This window comes from Fundulus heteroclitus, chromosome 9 (assembly GCF_011125445.2).
Source record: "Fundulus heteroclitus isolate FHET01 chromosome 9, MU-UCD_Fhet_4.1, whole genome shotgun sequence".
In the NCBI taxonomy this organism is placed as follows: domain Eukaryota; kingdom Metazoa; phylum Chordata; class Actinopteri; order Cyprinodontiformes; family Fundulidae; genus Fundulus; species Fundulus heteroclitus.
The window spans coordinates 25,422,042-25,440,890 of NC_046369.1; the positions used below are offsets into that span (position 1 = coordinate 25,422,042).

The 18,849-nt window shown below is 41.3% G+C and overlaps 1 protein-coding gene across 1 annotated transcript in view; it reads left to right on the forward strand.

Moving 5' to 3' along the window:
- Positions 1 to 251: 251 nt before the first annotated feature.
- notch2 (notch receptor 2) overlaps positions 252 to 18,849 on the forward strand; it is a 55,096-nt gene continuing 36,498 nt past the window's right edge. Inside the window, exons 1-2 of the mRNA XM_012864808.3 lie at positions 252 to 615; positions 15,701 to 15,782. Of these exons, the coding sequence (XP_012720262.3) occupies positions 546 to 615; positions 15,701 to 15,782 (152 nt within the window). The 5' untranslated portion in view covers positions 252 to 545. The remainder of the gene's footprint in view (positions 616 to 15,700; positions 15,783 to 18,849) is intronic.

Sequence of the window (18,849 nt, forward strand, 5' to 3'; positions counted from 1 at the left end):
CTCCGCCACGACGACACCGAGAACGACTTACTTCTATTTTTTTTCCCCCACCTTTCATGGTTTATCCATGATAAAATATCAGTTATCTCATTCATAAAAATCGTGACAAACGCTGCTATATTTACTTTAAAAAAGTATTATTTTCAAGACATTTAACCATCTTTTTTTTCAACCCGATGAATAGATCCCCTGACTTTGAGCGGAAGGATATGTTTTTTTTTCTCGGTCGTGTTGACTTGAGCGCAGCGTAGAGGTGCGAGACTCTCTCAGCGCCGTGGCTGCGCAGATGAACTGAACTTTTTTTTTTTTTGAGGAGGGGGGTGTTTTTTTTAAGCGAATTTAGCGCAACAACTCGTAGAACACATGTAGACGAGTAGCGAGATGTTGTAAGCGGGCACCAAAGCTGGGTTTGAACCTTTTTAACTTCGCGTTAACCCTCCGGTGAGACGTTTTTTTCCTCCGTCCTACTTTTGAGAAGTAACCGTTGACGGGAGACAGCTCAACTTTTTTTGGGCTGGCTGCCCTATGTGGATTTTACAGAAAATATGGAACACCTACCCGGTTTCTTCCTGGGCACGGCTCTCCTGTTCTTCTGCCTCACTCGGCTAACGCTCGGTAAGTTTTTCCAGAACTTTGTTTCGGAGCTCATAGTTTGTGTGAAACACGTTTTTTTTTTGTGTGTGTTGCCTCGGCATCCGTGGGACGCGGGGCAGGCGTAGCATCTCTCTCTGCGTCGCTCCGCGCCTTAGGAGCTCCTGTCTGTCTCGAAAAGGCTCGGTTAAAGTTAGCAAAACGCCTCTTGACTTTAAGGGGACCCCCCATTTTACTCGCTTCCTTTAAATAGAGGGCAGTGTAGTATTTTATTCACCCCTTTTAACCAAACGTCGACGTGCGTGTGTGTGTTTTTTTTCCATTTAACCCCCTAGTCACACAGTGTAAGTTTTGAGTTTCAGCTGCTTAAAATGGTTGCCTTCTTCCCAAAAAAAAAAAAAAAAAAAAAACGCAGATAAGGGATGTATTTTGTCACGTTTAAAAAAGGGGGCCTTAAACTGAGCTGGGCTGCACCGCTGTCCAGATGTTGTCAACCAGAGCTGGAGGATTCAAAATGGACTCTTCATCTTCATTAGGCTGCCGTGCTGTAATTAGAAGAGCTGTCTGTGGGGAGGGGTAGATACGGTTTTTTTTTTTTAATTAAGAGTAAAAATGCAAGGACCTTTTGGCTTTTCTCTCCTATCAAGGCTCTGAGTTGCTAGGCGAGTTTTTTGTCACCTTTGTTGGTGTTAAATGTCAAGTGCACATCTTCTGAGTGTGTGGGATAAAAGGACAGGAAGGGTGAAACGTAGAGGTGTACTTGATCAGGCTTTTCCTGGCCAGTAAAAAGCTTCTTTTGAGATTTGACCTTCTGATTTCAGGTTTTGAGTGATTCAGATTGCTTTTACCTGAAAGGACGTGTGCGAGTTGTCGGTTTCGTTCAGGCAGACCTTTTTGTTCATAAGTGGTTTGTGAATGCAGTGAACCTCCACATACACTCACACACAGGTCAGGGCTGAGGATCAGGATTTTTCCCTTTTGGACACTGATTTCCAGTTTTCTTTGAGGGAGGTCTGAGCTTCCGGTTCCTGGTTTTCAACAGATTCAGATTCTTCTTATTTTAAGGACCATAACACTTGTGAGGAGATCAAAAGTGCTGCAGGCCCTTTGAGAGACGCTTTCGTTTTGATTCCAGCCGAAAGTGAAGGGAAATGATTCCCACTTACTCATCAAGTCCATGACCATGATCGATCATTCAATAACAATATATAACGATTGATAGACGTATATCGATGATAGAAAAAGAAAAAAAGGTCAATAAAAAGTTCAATAGAACAGGTTTCCTACCATATCTAGCATATCAAGTAGGTTAATATTACAGTCATTACATCCTCCCAACCAATCACAAACGCAGACCCAGGAACCAAGCTCCGCCCCCCTCCAAAAGTTATTCTTTTTAAAAACTTGCATTTTTGGTAAAAAGTTGGTTTAATAAAGGATTGCGTTTTAATTCAGTGCTTATGTGTTCTTTATTTACAAATAGGTCGCTAAGCAAGAGCATAGAACGCCCAATGCTGCACTTTTTTGATAATTATTGATATTTATCAATAAAATTTCAATTTTATCGATATGCTTTTTTTTCCTATATCATCCAGCCCTATGTTCATTACCTTTAATCAGATTTTAAGAAGTTAAAAAGTGCATCAGAGTGCACGATCTTGGTCAAAGTCTTACGCAGGTCTTGATGCTCAATTCAGATTTATTTTCTTTTGCTGAAATCTGATTAAAAAAAAAAAAAATACTATTAAATGCATTCGTCATCAGATTGCAGTCTAAACGGTTCAAGACCCCAAAGCCACCGGCATGCGCAGAGAACAGAAGGATAAAGTAGAAGTCAAACAGAACGTAGCTTTATAGACCAAGGTTGTGTAAAGACATGTGACACAAATCCTCAGAAGTGCCCATGCATTGTTTAATATCGCCTATCACTTAGTTTTATAAACGAGGCAGCCATATTAGATTCTGAAGTTGGAATGGGTGAGAAACCTCCGACTCCCCGACTTCAAGTTCTGACTTGAATGCATAATTACATTGTATCCCCTGATCTAGCATTCACTGAATGGATCTTTTTATGAGACAGAACTGCTTTAGAGCTGCACAATATATGGGACCCCAGTATCAATGTGTGCAATATCGCAGGTGTGAAAGATGTAAACTCTAATATTTCAGGTGACATGTCTTAATTCTCTGCATGGCTAGTGGTATCAACTTCCACCAGACTTGATGTCCAAAGACTTGGATGGTAGAAAAGCTTAAACTCACGCAAAGCGCTGGGGAAACCATGATGATGGAAAACAAAGAGAAGAGTGAGGAAAATGTGGGCTAATTGCATCTGATAAATAAATAAATAACATAATCAGAATTACATATTTCTAATATCATCCGTCACATAAACACATGTATGCTTTGGAAAGGAAATATGTGTGACTCAAAATAGAAAAATGTAAAACAGTCAGAATGTCATTAATGTCTATGAAGTTTCATTGTCTACACCTAGTTTGATGACGACTATGACCTCATGCATTTTTTTGATAATTTACATTTCTAGTCAACAGGGACTGATTTTCTTTATTTTTTTTGGCTCTTCACCATTTTATACTTTTACAGTTTTGACTGCTTGGTATGGAGCTCTTGACTTGTCCTCCCCCAGTGGAGGGAAGGTTTTGTACTTCTTTTGATAACCAGTGACAACAAAGTCATTTTTCTGTTATTTGATCATGGTGTAGTGGGAGGAAAAGGGTCTGTACACAAATGACCACCTTAGTGGACCCATCTGTGAAACGGGTGAAGTTTGCGTGCAACACCACCGGAACTGGTGTGAACCCATTTTTGTAAAAACATAAACATATTCACATAAAAAAATATGTGTGTAACATGTATTTTTTATTTGCTGTTATATAATTAATGTCTTTGCTGAGAGCAAAGTGGGAGCGAAGTCAAATTGGGAGCGAAGTCAAATTCCTTGTGTCAAAAAGCTTGTGAATAAAGCTGATTCTGGTTCTTATTCTGATCAAACGCTGTCCATCAGTGGCATGTTAGGTTGATCAGGAGTCGTAGTCTGTCGTAGTTCTTATAGACGGATCAGAACCACAACCAGAGGAAGCAGGGAGCAGCTTAAAGCCACTTACCGTTCAGTTATACGACTTCATTCAATTACAGCTGAGATTGAAGTATTTCAGGGTTGTTTATCTTCTTCATTTTTAAAAACGGACATAATTACAATGAGAAATAAATTAATAATAAATAAATGCAATGGTTTAGTACATGGTTACAAAAGGGTTTGTTTACGGGAACAAAATGGCAACACGAGTACACACTGGGGGAAGGAATTGACTTATCAACTCATGTTAGAAGGGTAAGATTTCAGGCATAGGCCCTTTTTTTAATGAAAAATGCTTTTAGTGTGTGAATTTGCTATTTTTCATTTATTTGTGTTTATAGCAGCCTTTATTTTTCCAGTGTGCGTTATACTCCTTGCTCTGGACATGGGTTACAAAAGTCGCTGTGCAGTGTTTATGCAAATGTACCCGAATAGTAAAATATATTTTTACATCAAAAGCCGTTGTAACCACTCGCTTTGGATTGACGCTTGTTGTGTTTTTCCGCGTGATGCTGTTTTTTTTTCACAGCACCATAGGTGACTTATGAATGGCGATATCACACAAAGGACGAAAACACAATGTAAAAGTGCTGCAGGCTGTGCAAGGAGAAACACTGGAATGCTGCTGGTGTTTGACATTCCTCCCTCCTTGTTTTTCTCTCCTTTTTTCTCCCAAGCACACTTGCACTCGGTGCACCAGGATTTTCTCCTCTTTCTGTTCTCTGGGCTTTTTTACCTGCTAATGATTGTTTTAGGCACTGTAATGTACCTCCCCGTTTAAAACTTTTGCAGCCTTTAGTTTTTAACCCTTACTGGATCCCTGTTAAAATTTTTTTTGTAGAAAAGCCAAAAACATGTAGCTCTTTTGTTGTTTTATATATAATTTAGACACCCTAATTAACTACTTTATTTCAAACAGATCAGTCTATAGAGTTTGAAAACAGTTATTCCATACGTTCATTAAGCGTTTTTATTTTGCTGACATTGTAAGATTAGTGCTGATTTAGCACTGAGTTAAAAAGGTTCCTAAATATATGTGCTAGACATGGTCTGTGTGAAATTCCCCCTTTATGATGACTAAATATCCGTGGTTCGACCCTATTTGAAAAGCATTGGTTTTAAAAAAAAAATTAATGGGTAAGAAAAGGGAAAACTTCATCAGTATGAAGAGATACTTAACATTCCTAGTCTGCACTATGAGTAAATGTAACTTTTTAATTTTGCATCCTCACCTCTGTCCTTTATCCGTGTAGTTTGTTGTCCAAAGTTGTGATATGTATTAGGGTTATGGCACCAGTGCAGCCAAACGTCTGCAGTAAGATTGCAAAAATAACTTAGTAGATGACTCTGGCTGGTAGTCTTCTTGGACATTTACAGTGGGCGATGCCGTGTGCATGCTGATCTGTATGTTTCCTTTCACACATTTAGTTCAATTCAATTCAGTTTTATTTATATAGCGCCAATTCATGAAGCATAACATCTCAAGGCACTTTTCAAAGTCAAATTCAATCAGATTATACAGATTGGGTCAGATTATATAGATTGGTCAAAAATTTCCTATATAAGGAAACCCAGCAGATTGCATCAAGTCTTGATAAGCAGCATTCACTCCTCCTGAAAGAGCGTAGAGCTACAGGGAGAGTCGTCTGCATTGTCCATTGCTTTGCAGCAATCCCTCATACTGAGCAAGCATGAAGCGACAGTGGAGAGGAAAACTCCCCATTAACTTGAAATTATTATTTATTTAAGGAGCACCTCTGACTTTTCATCATGTTTTTATAACACGGTGCATCCCGACAAACACTTCTCTCACATGATCTGTCAGTTCCTCTGTCATATTGTCAGAGTTTATTTATGGACAACTTCTTAAAGCGTCCTGACAGGCGTGGCGGTGGCGCGGGGTTAGAGTGAGCGACTCACGTGAAATGAGGCGGCGTCCCGGTTTCGAGTCCCAGCCCGTGGACGTTTGCCGCACGTCTCCCCCCCCCCCCCCCCCCTCTTTCTCTCAACCCCATTTCCTGCCACCGGAGTCAAGCATCTCTTATTCTCATTTGCGAAAACATCTCACCCCATCTTGCAAACTAAATTAAGATAATCTGTTTAATGCGGGAATCATTACATCATCTTCCGCTGTTGCAAACACCACCGCTCACATCTTCTCTGTGTGAAACGAAGCGACGTTTTACCACATTTCTGTCTTTCTTTTTCTGTCGTTCCCTCGAGCTTTGGGTTTTGAAGAATTTGCTGCGTTGCGTCGTTGCACGTCGTGCATCTTTTTTGAGAAAGTATGCCTGGCACGGACAGAAAGGAATGAACAAACGCATCGGACATTTAATTTTGATGGATGAAACGGTTTGAAGAAGTGCTTGAGCTAAAATTATTGACGTCATTGCTGTCACAATCATACAGAACAAGGAGATTACAGCTGAGTATCTCAGCTTTAGGAGGCAGGGGCAAGCGCTTTGACTGATGAGGAGGCGAGCAGCGTTCTCCTTGGATAAGCGTAGGTGTCATTGTTGTGCCACACGACATGGTGCTACTCTTTGGGTGTGGGCATGCGGATGGTTACATATTTTACCCCAGAGTGCGAACAATAGACAAGCTACCGTGAGTGTGTGCGGACCTTTGTGTGCGCGCATGTCTTGCCTTGTGCAAACCGACAAAGGCCAGCAATTGTGTCATCCATGGTTTACTTCCATTTGACCCAAGCTGGAGCGTGGTGTGAAATGTGATTTATCTCCATCAAGCTTCAGCCTGTGCTCAGGAAGACAAAGATCTTCATTGAACAGCCCACAGCTCTCCATTATTTACTGACCTCCAGATTGGGTTGTAACATTGTGACTGTTTATAATAATCTGCCTTAAAATACATTCTGTCTTAAACGACTCTTTCTCCTTTTTCTCTCTTATCCATCCCTCTCTGCACTCCACACTCACGTTAAACTGGGTTTGGTTTGTTCATATAAAGGAAAACACAATGTTGCTTTTGCATTGATCATCTGATATCATAATTTACCATGTCAAAAAGGCAGAATTAAGAATAACCTAGAAAGCTGATCTGCTGCTGTTGCAGGTCAGCTGTTGTGTCCAGACTGTAATGCTAGCCCTTTTTCCTGAAAGCAGAAAGGCAGAGTACTTGGAGTATAGAACATCAGATTGAAGTACAAAGGAGAACGGACGAGCTTTTAGAGAAAAGGATCAAGACAGAGGTGTTTGATTACTAAGAATGATGTCAGTGGGAACCGTTTCGGATTGTACTACGATTTGTCATCAAAATAAACCCGACAGGTATTTTCAAGAGATATCATAATCTGCAGCATTCAGTTCTGGTACCTAAGCTGTTATTACCAATTGCAGTCCAAGTATCTTTCATTGTCTGAACCTAATTGTAAAATATTTACTAAAATTGCAACACACGTTTAAAATTACAGTGTGACTCAGTGGCCAAAGTGTGTGAAAACGTTTGAGCCCAGATTGCACTACGCACCAGATTAGCTCCTCCTACCAGGCTGTCATCCTTCAGCCAGCAGAAGTCAACACTGGGAAAGTGGCTCTGTCTCCGGTCATTAGAAAGTGCCTAGAAAGATTACTGAGGCGCATCAAAGCAGCCGTCCCATCCACTCTGGGCCCTAGATCAGATTGGCACCCTATCACCCCTCCACCCCCCACCCCCCCTCTCATCTCACGGTACACCGCACCACCAAGAAAATGATCACATCTGCAGATGACATCACTGTGGTAGGGCTGATCACTTAAGGTGAGAAGATGAGAGTGCATAGAAAGAGGAGGCACAGAGACGGGCTGACGGTGTTCCTAGAACAACCTGACACTGAAGACGAAATAGAAAAAATAACCCAGGGTGTACCCCGCCTCTCGCCCATTGACTGCTGGAGATAGGGACCAGCACCCGTCGTGACCCCAATAGGGATAGACGTGGTAGAAAAATGGATGCACGGATGTTTTCAGGAGAAAAAAAAAATCAAGTAGCATCAGCCAATCCTCGTAAAAAGAGTGGAGCAAGACTCCAGTTTTAGATTCCCTGGAACACATACCTCAGAGGACCTCAGAGGACCACATGGACGTCAGACATCAACTCCCTGATCGATAAAACACAACAACGACTGAACTTCCTCAGAACACTCAGGAAGTTAGGACTGTCATAGTATCACTTAGTTTCCTTCTACCGCCGTTCCACTGAGAGAGTCCTGACCTAAAGCTGTGTTATGCTGCGTGTCTGCAGGTAAAAACCCTTTAGTTCACGGAGCAGCTTGTAAGTATGCATGTGTGTTAGTGCGTGCCTGTATGGTCATTGTTGGGAGCCCACCTGGATCTGCTCTTGTCAATATAGTAATCTTATCTTGTCTTATCTGTAGCTGATTCATCCATGGTTGAAACAGAGTAAAATCATCAGGCGTGAAGCTTTAAAAGGAGGATCATTCAGAAAAAGAAACGGGCGGGGGAAGTCCCCAACATTGGTCTTTCCCGGACCGCTCGCCTTGTTTTCGTCTCTTTCTCCAGTCGTACTCTGACGCAGGCTGACAGTAAAACCTGCGCACACCGGCGTGTTCTGCTGGCCTGTTGTTTCAGAAACAGCTCGGCTTCGTACTCTGCTAACACTCCCTAGTTTTCCAGATGTTCAGCAAGGCCACAGCCCACTTTTTAGCCCCTTTTATCCAGAACTTCATGCATCCTTTTACCCGTCTTCCCAACCAGCGTTTTCTCTTTCCAAACTACGGACCTGCAGCGTTTTGCCGGTCACGGTTTGTTGCCGTTGAATTCGAGCAGGAAGCCGTGGCACAGGGCAGTGATGTTCCTGAGGCCTGGGGTTCATCAGGTTTCAAATGCACTTCATAGTTTGGAGAACAACTGTAGAGAATTAGCTTGAGACTTCCCAGTTAATCACATGATTTACCTGTTTTTTCGCTGGCGCTAATCTATTTGTTCAGTCAGGCACCACCCTGAACCTGAAGCAGACCCGGGGCTGGAGACTCGCCGGCTGTGTGAGGTTTACGCACAGCTTGTCTGGTTGGTGTCTGTGCTGGCTGTGTGGGCCAGCAGAGCCCCCTCAGGGGTGAAACTGTTTACTTTGCGCTTTCTCTCCACTCCATGCTGAGCTGAAAGTATTTTATTGCAAATTACCATGCCGGCATTTCTTTACCTTGCCAGATAAAGAGGCTTGTGGAGCAATTCCAGGAAACGGGGTTACTTCCTCACTCAGCGCCAACAACTTCCTGCCCTCTCCTGTATGGATGTGTGCTGGTCTTCAGGGAGAGCCATTTGTGCGCTGCTTCAGAATCACTTCCCCATATTAATCCTCTGCGTTTAGCTCAAAACGTCATTCTTTCACGTTCTGTCCGCCCTTCGTTCTTTTTTTTTCTTCTTCTCTTTAGATTGAGCACTTTATTTGGTCCTGAATAGCAAAGCACGTTAATCTTATTGTTCTGCTAAAGACGTTGTTGTGTCCTGTTACTGTAAAACACCCGAAATGTTCACGCGCTCGAAGGAGCAGATAAAAAGGCCGTCATGTTTTACTCTAATGCTTTTGACGTTGACCTGAGCAGCCAGCCAGCGTGAAGATCCTGCACACCTATAGTGGCTGTGCTGTGATTTGTGCTGGGCTCAAAGTGCTGCGCGCGGTGTAGGGTTTCTGTTTCAGTGCAAGCCCGGCTACTTCGCTAAACCGTCACAAATATCTTCTTTCTGTACCAGAACCGATGCCACACAGATTCGTCACCTGTACATCAGAGCGTCTGTGATCGGCCTACGCGCCACCTTCACACGTACGTCGCCCAGGTGGTGGCTCGTTTTAAATCATTGCACGGTGTGATAACTTTGATTTGTTCTCCAGGAGCTGCAGAAATATTCAAAAACGTACATTAGTGTAAACATGCATATGTATCACACAGTCCTATGCGTTTATACAGCGCAGCCTATCCAGACTGGATGAGCGAGTTAGTTAGTGCGACTTTTATCTGAAATGATGAATACTTAAGACAAAAGGTTCTAAACGACAGTCGTCTGTGTCTTTCAACCACTGGGAAAGGTGTTGCCATGTTAAGGGCGAGGGCTCGGTTTGATTACATTAGGTAAACACGGATTACCTGCACTGCTGACTCTGGGCTTTGCCCCACCAGCTTCTTTTCCTGTATTTTGGAACCCGAAACCCGTGTAAACTGGGCTCTATTGGGTTTTATTTTTTCTACTTTGGTGAGAAGATTTTTTAGAGCATGTTATCTGTGCTTTCCACATATGGATACTTTTATTTGTCCGCCTTTCTTTTCTAAATGAAAAAAAAAAAAAAAAAACTGCTTTCTGATGCAATCGTAGCTCAGCCCTTGCAGAAAAGTCCTCCATCAGAAAACCGGACCACGTGATTTCCTAAACCTCCCTCCGCTATTATCCTCATTATGGGAATAGTTGGTGGTAAATAAAGCACGTCAATAATTTCACCGTCACAGTTTTATTGTAGCTGCAGGCAAAGCAAGGATTGTCCAGTTTTATGGCGTTGGGATAATATCTATGCAGTTTTTATTGTTGACATTTAATATTAATTGGTAGCTGAGTGCAGTTGTTGAAGACATCAGTCGTATACAGGGGCTCTCAGACATATACACACCACCTTTTAAAATTCATGGTTTTGAGATGTAACAAACTAAAAATTAGATAAATAATATTATATCTTAACCTTTTCTGATTGTATTCGTATATAAAGTACATCTGAAAAACAGAGAACAGTTGCAATTAAAAAGGTGGAAGTTGTTTGCATTAGTGATTGTTGATGTACTTTCAGCCTTCAGTCTTCTTGACTCTCCATTTGCTTTTAATTTTAGTGATGCTAATGAACCTAAACTGGGTTCAGCTGTCCTAATCCTAATATATAATGTATTCCTTTTATCTAAAGAAATACTTTGATTATAGAGCAAAAAAAAACACTAACAACTACGTTACAGAATAAAAAAAAAATTCAACTCTGGAGGATATGGGATAGAATAAAAATACCTTAAATAAAAAAGCTAATTTAAAGTGAAGTTGTAAAGCAGAAGAGAACGACCTTATCTGAAAGGGAAAAAAATAGCGCAGCTGTGTCAATTGATAATACATCATTTCAATCTGAAAAACTCACACAGAAAGAAGAGACAATTAGAAGAATTTATTGATACAATATTTTAAGACTTTGGCGCTCAGACCTCGGCAGGAAACATTCACGCTGAATTATACTTCAATATGCATAAGCAGGTGTATGAGAATAGGAATGATCCCCCAGGCCTGAAACTGGTGGTGGAGTGGAGATAGAAGAAGTTTGTTTAGTCCATATGATGATCTGCTTGAGCTAGATGTCCAATTTGATAAACACAGGTTTGCATGATTGTCCATGATGAGCAAGCTTGAAGCGACTGTGGAGAGGAAAAACTCCCCTTTGGGAAGAAACCTCTGGCAGAACCAGGCTCAACATGGCGGTCTTCTGCCGGACCGATTGAGATATGACAGTGAATTCTGTAGAGTCCAGGAGGAATTACACTCTAATAGGAACAAGGTTGTAGAAGCACATAGGAAAGCCAGATGGAGCTGCTATGATGGTGGAGAAGGGGATGGAGGTGGGTTGAATCCGGTCATGGGTTGAGTCCAGATCAGACATCGCACAGCGACTGCTTGCTTGCTGGGTAGAAGTTGAGCTGGATTTAAAGTTCTTTTAAGACGGATCCAGGACACTGATTGGCTTTGAGGAGGAGCAGTTCAAAGCTGATTGGCTTGCGTCGGAGGCGAATGAGTCCCTGATTGATGGAGGTAAGCAATGAGTTTCTTCAGACTGAATTTCCGCATTTAGCTCCATATTCAGGTAAAATTGCAATGTTCAAGTTATGATGAGAGCTTGCAAGAGGCCAGTGGTAACCCTAAAAAGGGATATGTTTTATACACAAAGCCCTGTTTATTACCATCAGAGCACCAGTAAAACACGGCGGTGGCAGCATCATGCTCTGGGGTTACTTTTCTTTCTCAGGAACTACACAGAGGGACACTTCCAAATAGCAGTCAGTTTAGACCTCAGACCCAGAAGTATCTGCTGGAAGGATCAAGATGAAGATGGATGGAGTTTCTCATCCTCACATGCAGAACTGACTCCTAATGGGAAATCTATAAAAAAGGAGCATGTGCAGACTGGAGAGTTTCTAAAGCATAGGCATTACGTACCCACAAACATAGTTTGGTCTGTTCAGTTGGCCCCACTTTCCCCTGCTTTTCCATTTCTCTTCTTTTTCCTTTCTTTCAGCAGTACATAGTTTAGGGAATTGTGGTTATATTTATAATTTAGGTGTGTAGAGTTGTTGCCTTGTAGATTTGCTAGCGGACATTGGCATGTTGGCATTTTTGTGAGTCGTATTGCTTATAACACTATAACACTATATAACGCTGATCAAATATTACCAAAAAACTATTAAATCACATCGTCATAATGAATTTGTTATGGGAAAAACAAACCGTCCAAGTCAAGATGTTGGAGACTGAACGCTAAAGTTCAATCAAAATGTGCTCAAGGAAAGTAATAATTTAAGTGTGCAAACAAGGTTATTGCTTCTCCTTTAATCCTAAAGGATTTCTTCCTTTTCAGTTGAATTGTAGAGGATTTATGTCGAACAAAAGATAAAGATGGTTGAAAACGAATAGTCATAATTAGATTTTTTTTTTTTAGGTCTTAATCCCTGGTATTTTAACAGGGATGTGATGATTTGATTGGATGCTCTACACCGGGCCCACTTGTCATGAAACAGGTCAAAGGCTTTTTAATGCCACAGTTTGTGTTCGTGTCCGCCCTGCTGTCGTCTAGCAGGCCATCCTGACGCTTTACGTGTTCGTGGATGTTATCGTCTGCAGCTAATCTCTTATTTGCAGTTGGATAGTATCTTCTCAAGATGCAGCTACTATCAGTAGACTTCCTTCAAGGCCCTCCTGACACCAAACTGTAAACACTCTAATTCGCCTTTTGTTTCACGTGTAATCTCCTCATGCTGATTATTCCTGCACACACCACTAAAAGGGGAAGTGGACGTTGGAAAGAAATAGAGACTTTTTAAAAGGAGAAGGGTCCAGTTCATGGATGGAATCGGTTAATCGGGTAATGTCCTCCCAGTCTGGTTGTCTCTATGCTGCTGGACTTGGTCGACCTGACCAATCAATTTTCTCACTCCTGGGAAATATTTCCGTCTATGGCCCATTAACTGCGAAGTGTAAGAGTGGCTAGACAAACACCGATCCGTCACAGGTGTTCACGCTCAGCAGCACAATCTGAACGTGGGGGTGATCTTCCTCCTGGTTTCATTTTCCAACGAGCCTGCTTTGGAAACATTTTCCAAACTTTCAGCCAGAGCATTGGTCACCTCTGCGGGATGAGGCAATTGACTTTTGTGTGTCTGCTGACGTGGTTCTCTGCAGGATGTTCCAAATTTGGTAAGGGTATTGCGTCTGTTGTTACAACAGGTCGGACTGGAAGCTTGTCAAACCTGCTGGGGGAAATAAAGGTCTTTTCCTGGTCCGCGCTTCCGTTCTTCGTCGATCTCTGCTTAAAGCGGACGGATGAACTAGGTCACACGTGTGGTAATAAAAACCAAAAGTGACTGTGACTTCCATCTAGCAGGCCTGTCAACATACGACCGTAATGAAAAACAGTTAAATGTCTTATCTGAAATAACTTTATGTAGTTATGGATCTAGACTTCAGGTTGGTGGGCATTTTAGCTGGAATAAGTTAAAAATAATAATCTTCTGTATCACCACATCGGCCTCTCAAATCTCTCCAAGTACCAAACTGAAGTGCAGTCAGGACTGTGTCTGAGCACATGGGTCTTCAACTTCTTTTCGCATTGCTTTAACCAGCTTGTCTGGGTCTTCACTGTTTCTGCTGTGGCTGTAAAATTCATCGACACTTTAGCTCTTAAAAATTTTACATTTTGCCTCGTATTTCTAAAACACATTTTTGGAGTTTTTCTTTCCAGATGTAGCTTAGAATATCGGAGCTATTGTAATATGTTCTCGCTAGAGCGAATGTTTTCTCTTGGTAACTCGCCCAGATAAACCGTGCTTGTTACGGTGCAGTTTCTCTTGATCAGCTCTGATCAGGTAATCGTCAGATCATACGCAGAATAATTGGAACAGCCTGATCAGCCCATCTGTAATTGCCACTGATGCATTTTCCTTCTCGCCATTGTACAACCAGATGCCTCAATGATTTCAGCACTTTTTGCTCTTATTAAAACGCACATCCTTGTTAATGGAGGAATACTGACTTCTACTTACCTGCTGAAACCTAAAAGGGATTGGGGAATTTCACTCCATGCTTCTGCCTTTTGGCCTAAGTTTGTTGGCGTAGTTTATATTTATCTGAGTTCTTGTTTACTTCTGTTCTAGAAAACCTTTGATCTCATTAAAACTCTGCTTCCTTTTGCCAGGAATATGAAGAAATTCTCATTACATTCACGTTACAGTATGTGTATGATTAACTTATTAAACAGTCCTAAAACAGCAACATATATTCTGTGGACTTTTATCATGTAAGCTGAAAACTTTATTCAGATTTCTTCACTGAACAGCTATCTAGCAGAGTGCACATACAGGGTAGACTGAGTGTGTGCCAGTGTGGATGTGTGTGTGGGGATGCCTGCTGGGATTATAAATTTCACAGGGCTTTATGTGTTGTATCTCCATGTCTAAATGGGTATGTGTGTTTGCCTCACTCTAAACCATTAGTTTGCAGTTGCTCCTTTGCCTCAGCAGCTCAGAGATACACCGTATCACATTTTATTTGCAGTAAAAACGTGTCCCAACTTCTGACATTGCATAACGACATAAAGCAAGGACGAATGTTGGTGTTTTGTGTCATCACAAGGACTACTTAGGTTGAGTGACACTGAGGCTAATCTCGAGGCAGGAAGTAACACAACTGCTGAGTGCACTTCCTGTAATGCAATGACTGTTTTTTTTTTAAAGACACTGTTTCTTCAAAATCAGCTGACCCACCCCCGTGTTTTGTTAAAAGAACACAGGCTGAGGCCATTTAGAGAGGAAAATACTACCTAACCACTGGCAATAATTTCTGCCAGTTTTCTTAAGCAAATACCCTCATTAGGCTTCACTGTCCAGCCTTATCACATTAATGGGTGAAATGTAAAAACCCACTTCTGCTTGGCATGTTGTCTTGGCTTGGTGCGCGTGAGGACGTCTTGAGCCATGTGTCTCTGGTGGCTTGAAGGCACAATGGCCGATGTGTCTGGGAGTAAGTGCTTCATTGGAAGGGGAATAGTTGGGCTTTGTTGTCTTCGTCAAGGCTAATTTTTTTCTCCTGCCAAGCCATCCGGCCTGCTTGTGGCCAATGACTGGGCCTTGCCAAAGTGGAAAAGAGAGTACGGAGTCTGCTGCCTTGTGTTACGGTTAAAATAAGCAACAAGGGAAGAGTTGGAGCAAACTCCTGGGCACTTACTATTCCCTTTGGAAGATTTTCAAATGAAAACGAGCAACGCTATGTCTAATTCTAACTTAGTTTAAACTTTGATGTACCTCCGTACATTTATTTTTTTCATTTAAAGTGTCAATATACTGCGTATAGATTAGTATGCATCAAATAATGTTACTTTAATGGATAAGAAAACTAAGTCATTTAATCTCTGTTTCTTTGACTAGATGATAAACACGTACTGCAGCATGTACTGGAAAATCATTTAATTTATTCAGAGGAGACGATAAATGAGTCATCCTCATTACCCACGAGGCTATGCATTTCAATAAGGAAATCAATGTTTCTGCAACTACTACGTTTTGATGTGCTGTAAAGCTGTGGCCACCGTCGATTCACACCCGCAGAAGCAGACAGCTTTTGAAGTTAGAAAAGGGACCGTTTAATTGTGTTCTTTACCAGAAATCCTGCTCTGATTTAAAATGAATAACACATGTTTTGAATGTTTTGACCAAAGCTTTCGCAGCAAAGCAATCGGGTTGTCTAACGTGGCTCGTGTCTCTTGCAGCTCTGCAGTGTGTGGATGAGAGGGCGCCTTGTGTTAACAACGCGACGTGTCTGACCTTAAACGATGGCACCGAATACTGCAGGTAAGATGCTCCACCCGACACAAGCTTTGCCGTTTCATTTACGCAGCTCCCACTGTGACTTTTAAAAATGTAAGCCCAGAGTAGACACCTATGAGTAAAAGTTGAAAATAAAAGTCCAAGCTAAAAAAATCTGGCTTCTAGATTAACCCCGGTGTCTTCAGAGGATCACGAGGTTTTGTTTGAGCAACGGACTGCTTGGACTAAGTCCATTCGTACTGGGAACAAAATCAATTGGCATATTTCCATTTCACTGTTCTATTTCAGCAAGAGTTGGGGTTTTTGTTAGATACTATCTTGGTGTAATAACGTTTAAGCTTAAGGAGTTACAAACATATTTACTCTCTCTAAATTATTAGCAAGAAATTAAACTGTATTGAACTGTCCAAATCCAAATTAAACGTAAGTTCTCTACCAGAGGGAGCCAACTCTGCCTCATGTAAAAGCTAAAAAATAAAGTTTTTTTTCTGCTAGTGTATTAAACCGACCATGTAGGAAAAGGACTATAACGTAAAGGGTGCGAGAACTCCTACTTTTTGATGACTTAGCCTAGTTTGTAATTAGGTCTGAGATGTCTATTTAATTCTGTTGCCACTCCCAAGCCCGATTCCCAACAAAAACGCGCCATAGCTGGTTCATGAACCTGATCATGTTTCATCAGATGTGATGAGAATGCTGCAACGTGTCTGTTCCCAGAGCTGTAGGAATGTAAGTACTTGGCTGTCATCGTAGAAAGTGAAGATAAAACCAACAGCACTTAATCACCATTAAACATTTTCTCTGTTAAACTGAAGGTCAAGTCAACATGTTTCCTGCAGGTGCCGAGTTACCTGTCGACAGTTTGCACGTGTGTGGGAACAAAGCCTTGCTGGCCTCAGCTGGCCTTTGTCATTTCTCTGATCAGAAATTAAGAGAGGGATATTTTATTGTTAGTAAAATATTGCATTATTGAAGACAAAAAAAAAAGGATTTTGAATGTAAGTCTAAATGAAAAATGCAACTTCTCATGGTATTCTGTGTTCTTAATGCAGCCTGTTTTATCCCAAGAGATAAGTGATGGTTGGGATGACTGCTTAAAGGAGATTTTTGGTATTAGAAGTGTAATGTTTTAGGGAACCAGTGCTTTACAATGTGGTGTTTTTTTAGCATTTTTATTTCCAAATGACTCTCAAGCAGCACACAGATCAGCTACACTCTGTCCATACCCACAGCTAAGTTGAATTTTTTTTTCAAGCCGTAGTGCTGCTGGGAATGAGATAAACATGTAAAAATGGTGGCGTTAGAGAAGCAGGACCGGGCGACTTTCAGCTTGATCGAACATGACTGATAATTTGTCAATCGGACACTCAGACAACACCCTTCAGTGTGGACGCTCTTACCGATCCAAGAAGACTCAAAGTTGAATGTTTTCAGTATCCGTGAAGTGTTTTTAAAGTTAATTCAGGGGGACAGATTTATAAGAAGCCGTTTAAAAGAAAACAGTTTAGACATTTTGAGGCGCGTCTTTTGTTCATTCAGGGCGAGGGACAGCGAAGGAGAGCAGGACATTCAGTAGGGAACAGGGAGACTGAATCGAGTCAGAAAGGTTATTTTTGCTTTGGAGCTTTCAGCCTCTGTCATGGAGCATGCTGGGTTTGGAGATGTTGGCACAATACCCACTGAGAAGGCGGTCTTGGTAGTGTTAGCCTCGCTATCTGCTAGTTTCAAACGTCGACTCTAATGATTTTGTCTTTATTTCACGATAGAACATCTTCCAGTGACTCCTCTCTCAAACAGTACGGTTGTGATCAGTAGGTAGAGCGGCTAGCAGCCCTGAGGACATACAGACACAGCAGTCAGCTGACAGAGAGCAGGCCTTGTGTGAGACTGATTAACTAGTGGGCTTTTTCCCTGCTGTCTACGAGCCAACATTAACAACACGTACATTATCGTACAGACATAGTGTATGGACCCACAGCACATATGCCTCTGCTGAGCCCCTCGACTTCCATCTCTACTCTGTTGTTATGCAAAAAAAATGGGATTATATGTTCATTAGTCTCTGCTGAACATTAAAGCCAGATAAACGGTCATTGCTGCCCTTTTGACATAAACCAGCTACATGTCTTGCACACTTCTTCAATTTCTTGAAAATGCTATCTTTAATAATGAATAAATGAACAGAATTTTTTTCTAATGCTGTAAATTTGCTCTTTGCTGCTGGTCCACCTGAATTTCCCCACTTTGGGACAATAAATCATTTTTCAGTTCTATTCCTCTGTCACACGGATCCTAGTGGGCGGTCAAACAGAGCAGCAGAATGATATTAATAAACCCATAAAAAGAAAAGCCGGGGCTAGAAAATGCACACAATTACTGTCGTTATTTGGAAACAGAAAAAAATGCATTACATGAAGAATGTGTATTTTTTATTTATTTTTTTTTTTTATAAATTCAGATATTTCGGCTTCCCTTTTCAAGCAGAAACAAGAGAGAAATTATTGAATGTTTTTCTCTGTTGGTTCATTTCAAGATTAGCTTTGAATTGTTTTCAGTTGTCATTAATGTTTTATTTCTATGGGTTTCATGTCACCAAGCCTAAGGCTTGTTAAAACAACATTATTTAAACATGTTTGATATCTGCTCTGCGTTGGGGTTTTTATCAGACCTATGTTTTCCTGTTAAAGCATGTCACACCAATTGGGTCATTGACGCCTATTGTTGGTAAATGTGGTTTCAATGATCATGTTCAATTAGCTCATTCTCTACTGCTGAATAGAAGGAGGCTTAATTGGACAGAAAGCAACTGTGCAATGTCCAGTCTAGCAATTCAGTTTATTTAGATACTTGTACATCTTGAACTTTTTACAATTTGTTGTAAACCCCAATTTCTTTTATTGGAATTTATTGGAGCAAAGCTATGAAGTTTGATGCAAAATGATATATTTCTTACAAATGGAAAATCTGTAGACTGTGGAGGTCTCCTCTATAATTGTTACATCAAATCCAGTGCAACCAAAAGCATTCAGGAGTCAGGGAATTAGCAAATAGAGTCTCTATTTGTGTTAGATGGGTGTTAGGTTTATAAGTG